Here is a 10,923-nt window from a genome sequence, read left to right on the forward strand (position 1 = left end):
TATGGCCATTGTCATCATCTTACACCCAGAGCGACATGGAAACAATGTCATCAAAGTGAAAGCTTATGAATTACCCTGGAACAGAGAATTATGATGGTTCTTGTGTGAGAACTGATTCATTTTGACGCCATAATGAATGTCTTTCGGATTCGTTCGAGCCAACTCGGGTGCTGTAGGCACGCATGCGTGTCACGCGCCTGTGGAGCCGAGGGCCACGTGGCGAGCACGTTGTGGATGTAACAGCATATCGTGGATTCGTTCTCACGGGTTGGGAACACAAGTTCTTAAGTGGATATCATTACATTTCTGCCTCGAGCGACTTTTGTATGTTCTGACAGTAAAAGTGTCATTTGTGCTTACTACTGAAACTTCCTTTTGTTGTACGTACATAAGTTCTTAAGTGGATATCATTACATTTCTGCCTCGAGCGACTTTTGTATGTTCTGACAGTAAAAGTGTCATTTGTGCTTACTACTGAAACTTCCTTTTGTTGTACGTATCTTTTCATACCTACTGCCAGTTGCGGCGTTTAATGAAGTAAAGCAAAACGAAATGTTTCGTTCCATTTTCTTCTTCTTCTTCTTCTTCGTCACATTGAGACTGTACAATATAAATTTCTAAGATATTTGTATCATACAACTTTTAACCTCTTTTGTCCATTTGGCACTCAACGCATTTTTTCCGAAATTTGTTCACGTTCACGTTTGAAAATAAGGAGAACATGAATATCATTACAGATATTGAGGAAAATTTTAAATGGAAAATTTGACTGTCAAGATTTAGTTTGATACCTTTTCATATTCCATAAGTAAAATAACGACAGCAAACACTATTTCTCATCCCAAAATCTAGAAGCGTCCATCATTGTATTTTACCATTAATTAAAATATTACCGGCTTATAATAGAATTGGTGCTCAAGTAGATTTATTCGCTCACTGGCAATAGATTGTTCAATACTAAATCGTAATCATTGTGGAATTCTTTTTTACTGGAATGTTCGGTGCTAAGTTTTTTGGTTCTTTTTCTTATTTGTTTGGTCTTTGTACCTTCATATTGTCAAATAAATAAATAAATAAATAAATTAATAAATAAATAAATATTATTGGCAGTATCACAAAAATGCCGAAATATTCCACCACAGGATAGTCACCTAATAGCGTATGGGGCCTCCTCTAGCCCTGCGAACTGCAGTGAGACGCCGTGGTAGTGAGTCGACAAGTCCCTTGTAGTCCTCTGGACGCAGCTGACACCAAATCGTTTGCAGAGCGGCCGCCAATGCTGGTCTTTTCGTGGCTGCAGAATCCATGGCACGGAACCTGCGTTCCAGGACATCCCAGATATGCTCGACAGGGTTCATAATCGGGGCTCCTGGGTGGCCATGGCAGTCGTTGGACCTCCGCTGCATGATCTTGGAACCATTCCCGAGCGACGTGGGAGCGATGTGGCAGCGCGTTATCATCTTGAAACACCGAAGAACCGTCTGGGCGCTGGAAGGCCAAAAATGGGTGGAGATGGTCTTCGACCAACTCAACATACCGCGTACCATTCAAAAACTCTTCCAGAACAACTAGGGGGCCCATTCCATACCAGGAAACTGCACCCCAGACCATAACAGAGACACCAGCGCCCTGGACCCCGTGTGCGGCGCCGGCTCCCATACCCCATAGAACCTGTGTTCCTACGGATTGTCCACTGGGAGACGTGTCTAGCACGGCCTGTGTTGAATTGAGCCGTGATTTGTTGCACGGTTGCCCGTCTGTCACTATTGACAATCCGTCTCAGATGTCGCCAGTCACGCTCATCGAGGGTGGCTGGACGGCCTGTCGTTCGTCTGTTGTGGATGGTGACACCCGCATTCAACCATTCAAGATACACCCTGGACACGGTTGATCGTGTGAAGCCGAATTCCCGCACCACTTCCGAAATCGCACTTCCCATCCGTCGGGCACCGACCACCATACCCCGTTCGAACGGTGTCAGCTCACCACGACGTTCCATGTTACACCTGTCACATGCACAGCCACTGCTTACAAGGTCTTCTATACAACTGCCGCTGGCACAGGGGGCGTGTGTTGCGCAGACAACAACCTGCGCATCAGTGCTCCGCTGTCCCATGACATTTGCTCAGTCAGTGTATATTAAAATAAAAATTCACGCAAATGATTTTCCTGTAGAATATTTGTCATTTAATACTGCTTAGCCTAAATGCATAAAAAGCCAAGTGCCTGTTAAAAGAGAACCCTTTCAGAAAAAAAAATGAGCACTCCTCAGACTCTTAAAATCTATAGCAATGAAGAGTTATAAACACAGGTACTTTAATTATGTTATCTATCTATCTATCTATCTATCTATCTATCTATCTATCTATCTATCTATCTATCTATCTATCTATCTATCTATCTGTGTGTGTGTTCTACATTTCTACCTAAACCACTGGAGCATTTTCAACCAAAAACAAAATACTATGGGTGTAAGACACCGATAGCACCCCCATGGGAGGGGTGAAATGTGAAAATAATCGAAAACGACCGATATTAGTATCGAATCCATAGTTTTCGGCGTAGCTGGGATGAATAGTAACACTCCGGATGTCGTTGTCTTAGCTCAGCCTCCATCGGCATGGGAGTTGAGAAGGGGTGGAAAGGAATGCCCAAAAAGTGGCGGATATTATGGATGTATGTGATGTATGTGCGTATGTTCCAGCATAGCCCTCAACCAAACTTGGTACACATGATTTAATATCTGAAAAAAAAAATACTGTGGTGATAAACACCCCTATAAAAATAATCGAAAACGACAGATAGGCTATTCGTGTCAAATACATAGTTTTTTTTAATCACTGCGATGAATTGTGACTCTGTGATCTGGATGCTGTTTTAAGCCCTATTTCAGCCTCCTTCGGCATTGGGGTTGATAAAGAATGAAGAAGAAAATGTCCAAAATGGCCGATATTGGTGTGGAACCCACAGTGTTCGGGGTCGTTATGCTGACGCTCCGAATTACAGTTGGAATCGTGCACATGTTATCTACAGCGCGACGCGTAAATGCGCGTTATCACTACCCTTGTTATTTATCTGAAAGGATCAACTACTTCGCAGACAATCTGGGCTTCCAGAAGGACAAAGTTTAACGTGAAACTAAATAATTACTTCAATACAAATTCTAAAAGTAAACGACTAGTACTACAGCTAATTTTTAAAATATTTAAACAAATGTATTTTACTTTTAAAATTCTTTTTCATTATTGGATTTTCACCGAGTGAGTTGGCTACGTGGTATGCAAAGTTTCAACCCCACTATCGCTAGAAATTATTTTCCGTTATTTCCCATTAGTGCACCTATCAACATCTGGATATCCATCTTAATAATTGCCACAATCATTACTATCTTGCCGTCCTGGTGCTTTATATCCCAACGACTCCGTAAATGTATCTGTATTATTGCGCCGTAAAGCAAAACGTAGGCCTATGTCATTAGCAATCATTCTGCCTTCAAGTTGTTTGTAACTTGGTTTTCTTTATCTTTCACCTTCGACTCATCCCAACTGGCAGGTCCAATCTCGACTCAGTCTAGAGTATTTGAAAGCGTTCAGATACAACACACACCTGTAAGCAAGTAAATGAACTGCTGTGGGACAACATTTCTGACACCGAACGCGTTGGTTACGTGGTACGCGCCGCGTAGCTGTAAGCTTGCAGTTGAGAGATGGAGGGTTCGAACAGGTGCGGCTTGAGACCAAATTCTTATCCGCTGAAAACATATTGTCGATGCCACACATGTTGTTACCCCCTTATCCGCCGTATTTATCTTCCACCCCCAAGCCGTGCACACACTGACCCGATCCACCTCCCGATCGAAATACGCGGTGCATGTTATATTGATGCGAATAGCATTCATCTGTCTATGTCATTAACGTACTAACTGTCCGACTCGTTGGCTGAACGGTCAGCGTACTGGCCTTCGATTCAGAGGGTCCCGGGTTCGATTCCCGACCGGGTCGGGGATTTTAACCTTAATTGGTTAATTCCAACGGCACGTGGGCTGGGTTGTATGTGCTGTTTTCATCATCATTTCATCCTCATCACGACGCGCAGGTCGCCTAAGGGAGTCAAATAGAAAGACCTGCACCTGGCGAGCCGAACCCGTCCTGGGATATCCCGGCACTAAAAGTGAAAGGGGACTAAGGCTTCTCAATTTGGAGCGTGGCGACTACGGTTCTGCTAGCTGTTTCCCGTCTGGCCATCTGCAATTCCAGGACTGTGAGGGAGGGGGCGTGGCAACTGTGCAAATGAAGGTACAAATGCGAACGCTGCAGCGCCGTTGCACCAACCTATACGGTAATATAGTAATAGTGACGCCCTATCCAAGTTCAGTAAAGTTAAATTTTCTTGTTTTACTCAAAATATTTGTAGCCCAAGATAAGAAAAGAAAATTTCTAGCAAAAAAGAAATAATTATGCAGCACCTCACATCTCCGAAAATCTTAAAAGCTAGAAGGACGTACAACAATTAAAAATCTTTTAAATTATCTTCGATCACCTTTTATCTTCAACAGCCTGATATTAGACGTACATTAGCAAGATAACAGTGCAAACTGTGTGCAAACACGAACATTTTATGGGCTTTCGAAGCTTTTTCATGAGTTGTTGGGCACTGCCAGTAGAATGGATTCATGTTAACTGTTTGTCAGATACGAAGACAGTTACACTTCCCAATTGGCTATCCTCGACGGCTCTAAACTAAAAGTCTTCATCCCGGCTGAGTTGTGTTAATTGAAGTACAATGAGAAAAGGTATTTGTGTGTCACTAGATGTCGTGTGTGAGGGAGTGAAAGTGTGGGTTGTGTAACCCGACCGCGCTCGCCACGGGACATCACGAACACTACACGGTAGACTGCCCCACGCCGCCCCCAAGCCACTAGCTGCCCCAAACTAGAAAGTAAAGCATAATTCAAACACTCGTCGTCCTCTAACATTCTGAAAAAAAGAATGAAAAGTTTCTCAGGAAATTTCCTAACTTCTCTCTCTCTCTGTATCTGCTTCATCTGAAACCGTTAAATGTTGTGCAGGGAGTTGCTTGACCGACCGCTCTTATTTGGCTGTTTCGGTTTGTCAGATCTGGCTGACGTCAGATTTTTGAAGGGTGAAGAGAAGCTTGTGCCGGCATCCCCGGGTTCGATTCCCGGCCAGGTCAGGGCTGGTTCGAGGACCACTCTGCCTACGTAATTAGAATTGAGGAGCTATTTATGATGAGATAGCGGCCCCGGTCTAGGAAGCCAAGAATAACGGCCGAGAGGATTCGTCGTTCTGACCACAGGACACCTCGTAATCTTCAGGCCTTCGGGCTGAGCAGCGGTCGCTTGGTAGGCCAAGGCCCTTCAAAGGCTGTAGTGCCATGGGGTTTGGGGGTGAAGAAAAGCCTAGTCCACACATCGTGTCGCACCATGTCGGCATGTGTGGCACGTTTGGCAATTACACGACAAAATTAATACTCAAGTCAGGGATACAGAACAACTTCGTTGCGTGGTTCGAGTTGAGTAACCCTGACCGTGAATTCGGGAGATAGTGGGTTCGAATCCCAATGTCGTCAGTCCTGAAGATAGTTTTCCATGGTTTCAATTTTTGAAACCAGGCAGATGCTGGAGCTGTACCTTAATTGAAGTCACAGCCACAACTTTCCCAATCCTAACCCTTTCCCAACCTTGCGGCGCAGGAAACCTCCTATGAGTTAAAATGATCTTAAAAAATGATCGTTGAGCAGAGTCCCTATTACTCTGCCATGTGCTAGATTCAATCGAAACATCACAATAGACATGCGGGCAGTCTAAATCGTGTCAAATAAAATGTCTGCTGAACTGTAGCTGAGGCCACACTACATTTTTTTTAAAGCGAACCCAGTGCTGTGGCTTCTCTAGCACTGAGACCCACCAAAAGTACATCGTACCGAGGCAACCCAATTGTTCGTTGGATTTGCATTTCCCTCTTCGTTAAGCGACTAAACAGTTCAAAAATCAGGATATACTTTTGACTGATTTTGTTTTAATACTTAAGAGACAACGAACTATCCAATCTCTCACTATCCAGTTCTTATTCCTAAAATATTATGATTACAATCTCAATATGTCGGCTTGTGTTTGATTCTTACTACAAGGTATTTCACCTAATTCAGAAAGACAGATTCAGTTACTAGTATACTAATACTACTGTACAATAGAGGTGCTGAGATATTGCCGGAAGATATAATCTCTACCAAAATATATCTTTTGTTCGACATTGCAGACTGTCAATATGAAAATGACAGTGTGCTGATAGTTTGTTCAGTTTTGATCGTGAAATGGAAAGAAAATGCTATTTTAATTGACGGATGAAGAACTATTTCATACGTTTTAGAGTTGAGTCCTCAGGAGTTTCAATACACCGATATATTCGACAGGGGTGAAATTTCTATCATTATTTTCTGTTTTATTTTACTTCATACAAAACTATTTTAAAAACAACTGGATTTAAAGTAATTCTCGCCTCCTGGTTAACAAAAATGACAATATTTATAGCCCCTCGGTAGTTTCTCGTGTTTTTAGTTGTTTGACTCGTTGGGTTTTCCGTTGATTGGTTTCTAATGCTTAGGTTTTAACAACGAAATCATTTACTGCCGAATCATCTAGTATATAAGGAGAATAGTGAGTTAGTGTCAAAGATTGATCATTTCGTATTGCTGTCGTTCACCCAGATTGTTAGTTGGATATAAGACCTTTAGAAGAACTCCAGAAGTCCAACGAAAATTGACATGTTACCCATTCCTCAGGAAAATGATCCAAATTTTCGTCTTTTTTAAAATGCCTTGGCCATAAAGACAAGGAAAATATTTAATGTACTTTAGTTCTGATGATCAAGTACAGGAAACGTATGTAGCCACTATGGATTAAACGTTTCAGTTCCATCCAGTATCGTGAATACGGTATCGATCCATCGATAACAGATAGGCCTACATTGCAATTTCTTATATGTGCCTCAAAATCGGTATTAGTTGCACTTCCCTTGAAGTCAAAATAATGTACATACAGCATAATTTTGATTCAGGAATTGAAAGAAAAATACTGTTGTAGTCGACAGATGATGAAATATTGTTGTAGTCGACAGATGATGAATCCCTAGTCTTATCTGATGGTGATAGTACAAACTCTTTGTTAATTAGCACCGAAGTATTTATATCATAAGTATCCCCTGCAACCTCCTGTTGTTATTTCCTAGTACGTCTTCTATTTTATTCATTCTTACTTTGTTCGTATTGTTAAATGATTCTTTCTGTGTTACTGGTCTTTGTCGAGAGTGCTTTAAAGTACTTGCATGGATGATTTGTAAATTATTGGAGAAATTAACTGTCCATAAAACCGATTACTTAATATATTTTTCGTTCTTGTTGCAGGTACATCCACTCGAAAGAGAAACCATTCAAATGTGGAGAGTGCGGAAAAGGATTCTGTCAGTCTCGAACCTTGGCTGTCCATAAGATACTTCACATGGAAGAATCCCCGCATAAGTGTCCTGTGTGTGCTCGCAGCTTCAACCAACGATCGAATCTCAAAACACACCTACTTACGCATACGGACCATAAACCGTACGAGTGCAACTCTTGCGGCAAGGTATTCCGCCGCAACTGTGACTTACGACGTCATGCTCTCACACATGCGGTCGGCGACGTTCCACCAGAGGTGTTAGCGGCCGCGGGAGAGGGTCCAGGATTATCTAGTATGCCACCGAGACCGGTGCCTGGGAATGCACCGGAGAGTCTGCGTCCTTCCTCACCGTCAAGCAGGTCGTCTTCTGAGTCAACTGTGACACGACGACCATCAACGCCTTCAGCAGAGCGGGTTGGCAGGGAGGAACTCTTCCGAGCTTTGCCACAGCCACGCCGAGCGTCTCCACCTCCGACCACACGTTGTCACCACCATGACCCTACTGCTTCCACATCGTACACAATGCGGCCACCTCCAGAACCAGCTGATCCTCCATTACCATCTCTACCACAGCTTCACATCCGACGTGATCTACATGCTAAACCGTCCACTGTCACCAGTAGTGGCTCTGGGTTGGAGCAGCATCATGGCCTCAGTGGTATGGGCATTGCAGCGGGAGTGGGTATATTCAGGAGACGCCTTCCAGAGCCACCAGACATTGTACCAAGACCGGGAGTCAGTGGATTGGGAACACACAGACGCCCATCGACACCTACGCCAAGTAGCAGCCGGCATCATGAGAAAGACGTGAGTATGCCGTCCACCTCCAAAACAGAACTGCCTCCACCGCCCCCTCCGCCACCGCCACAGCCACCAAGGCCACCGGAAAGGGCACCACAACCCCCACCTAAGAAACAAGGGTTCAGTATTGAAGAGATTATGAGGCGTTAGCGAGTGACACTATCTTAAATATGAACCGAGTGTGAAGTGCATCTGGTGTTTACAAGTGCAATGGTAATTGCAGTGTTTAGATGGCCTGATAACAAGAAATACTATTATCAATGTTGGCCAGTATAGGTCTTCTCTGTTTTTATAGTGGCTGTTTTCAAGCTCTCTCTCTCTCCCTTGAAATTCCTGAAGGAATAACTCACCTGGTCGGTGGCGCTGTGAGTTATACAGTGGAAATTGTTTCGTGCCCACTTTATCCTGATCAACCTTATGTGGTAAGATACACATAACTTCATTTGTGTTTCATGGAATTTGTGAATTCCAGTGGTGTGTATTGTCTTTTTACTACCCCTGAAGCCTAGAATGACGACAGTTCATACGTCCACGATCATGCTAGGGTTGAACAAATCTCTGTCGATAATTAATTCTTGCAGCTACATACGAGTTTATCTCTCTCTTTTCCTGACGCTGCGCTGTGCCTTTTACTCATATGCTCTGTTGGCCATTCTGAAATGAAGGCCAGTCGCCGTAAGATGGGGAAAGACCTATAATAACGGCATTGATTAGTGTCAGTGTACGATATTTGTGAATATATTTACCCACCAAATTGTGTTTCTGTTATTCTCTAGAAGGCACCGATGGATGACTTTGGGCAAGTTTTGGGAAAGTGTAGAGAAAATTATTGTATGGTGCAACTTTCTGAACAACATTGTGCTCATCCTGGGTGAAACATGTCACCTATGCCTTGTGAATAGTTATCGTGACATTTCTTTTGACTGATTACAGAATGTTGTTTAATATGGAGAGCCAAGAAAGAAGAGGTTCATAAATTATTTATTTTATAATTATCATTATTGTATATGTTATTATCGTTCCTTCGTTAGACCACGGAAAAGTCCATATGTCCTGCTGAAAAACAGATAGGGTAATGGTAGGCGGTAGGCTATGTTAATTACTTTGTTGGGTCCTCACCAAAGAAGCCTCATTTCGTCTCGCAAAGTAACTTGTGTCTTGTGCTGCTGCTGTTGCTTAAAGGAAAGATTGCTCAGGTCCAATGTTACAACTGTACAACTATAACATGCTCGTGATACGTACACCACCGGTGGTACACACGCATCGATCTCAGAGGCCGTCATGTACCACCGGTGGTATTCGCTTTGATATTTGTGAGTGGTTTTAGGGAGAAATTCAGTTCTTGTGATACTGCTCCAATAGAATAATGTATGGTGTGACTATCAATATAAATAACGACGAGAATAAATCTCGAAACCATCAATAATAGTAGAAAAATTTGACGAGTCTACTACACATCTGTGCAGTTTTACCAAATTTATTAATGATTACCAGAAGAATTAAGTCTATTAAAATAACTGAGGTATCCTCGACAGAGGCAGATCGGTTGTTTACCACCGACGATACGCGAAAAAAATAGTCGGAAAAGCATCGAACATACACTGTAAGCGCTGTTAAAAGGAAAATGAAATATTACACTAAAGGCAGGAAAGGGGAAAAGTAATATTGAACGTGTTATGAACAGAAAAGCTGTGCCGCACCATTAGGATGTTTCTAAAAGGAAGACGGTCGAAATGAAGTAGTGATAGCTTGGGAGAGCCGATAACCTAGATGTAGACCCTTTTAAACAACAGTCATCATCATTATCATCATTTTAGCTTGGGAAGCAAGTTGGAGTCATTTGCGATTTTTATAAAGTTTCACGAAATTCGTTAAGGAGGTATAAATAGTGCTGGACATTTTAAATGATTTTCGTTAACAAATATTCATATAAATTTGTTACTTTCATTGACCTGTCTCAGTCTCGTCCTTGGCTTTGACCCAGAAATTCGTTAAGGAGGTATAAATAGTGCTGGACATTTTAAATGATTTTCGTTAACAAATATTCATATAAATTTGTTACTTTCATTGACCTGTCTCAGTCTCGTCCTTGGCTTTGACAGTATGGAAGTGACTGAGGTATGAGCGATGCTAGTAATATCATTCCTTATACAGTCAGTCCCTGTTATGAATGGTGTGAAGATATCGCTGATAGGGTCGGTTGGTGCATGCATTTCAGTAGGCTTGGCAGATTGATATGTAGTAGCAACTTCGGGCTCAGTGAGGAAAGCAACGGGGAACTACCTCACCCCTCATTTCTCTAGTATGTTTCTTCAGTGACACCTAGGCTATTTATGACAGGTGGCGGTTTTGCTGTAGAGGATCAATCCAGCCTTCGGGCTGAATACCCAACATACATACAAGTAGAATGTATCAAAAACGTATCACTGGTCTAAATGTCGACTTACTTCTGTACTTCATACTATTAGCTTATGTAAACAGTGCTGAGATGTATCATGGTACCAAGAAACCTGGGCGAAACTGCAGTCGATCTGTGAGATCTAGTTGTTAGCGTTGAAACTCTCTGAGATCTATTTCTCTCATTTGAGCCTCTGTCAGATCGGCCGTGTCTACAGGAATGTCCCCCACGAGACATGAGAGTACTCTTCTTCTTCGTCGCGAATGGGTCG

The 10,923-nt window shown here is 42.7% G+C and overlaps 1 protein-coding gene across 1 annotated transcript in view; it reads left to right on the forward strand.

The window, feature by feature from the left end:
• Positions 1-10,041, forward strand: part of LOC136876605 (protein bowel) — a 114,498-nt gene extending 104,457 nt beyond the window's left edge. The window contains exons 4-5 of the mRNA XM_067150588.2: positions 7,423-7,784; positions 7,893-10,041. Coding sequence (XP_067006689.1) covers positions 7,423-7,784; positions 7,893-8,404 — 874 coding nt within the window. The 3' untranslated portion in view covers positions 8,405-10,041. The remainder of the gene's footprint in view (positions 1-7,422; positions 7,785-7,892) is intronic.
• Positions 10,042-10,923: the final 882 nt, after the last annotated feature.

Source organism: Anabrus simplex, chromosome 1 (assembly GCF_040414725.1).
Source record: "Anabrus simplex isolate iqAnaSimp1 chromosome 1, ASM4041472v1, whole genome shotgun sequence".
Taxonomy (NCBI): Eukaryota; Metazoa; Arthropoda; class Insecta; order Orthoptera; family Tettigoniidae; genus Anabrus; species Anabrus simplex.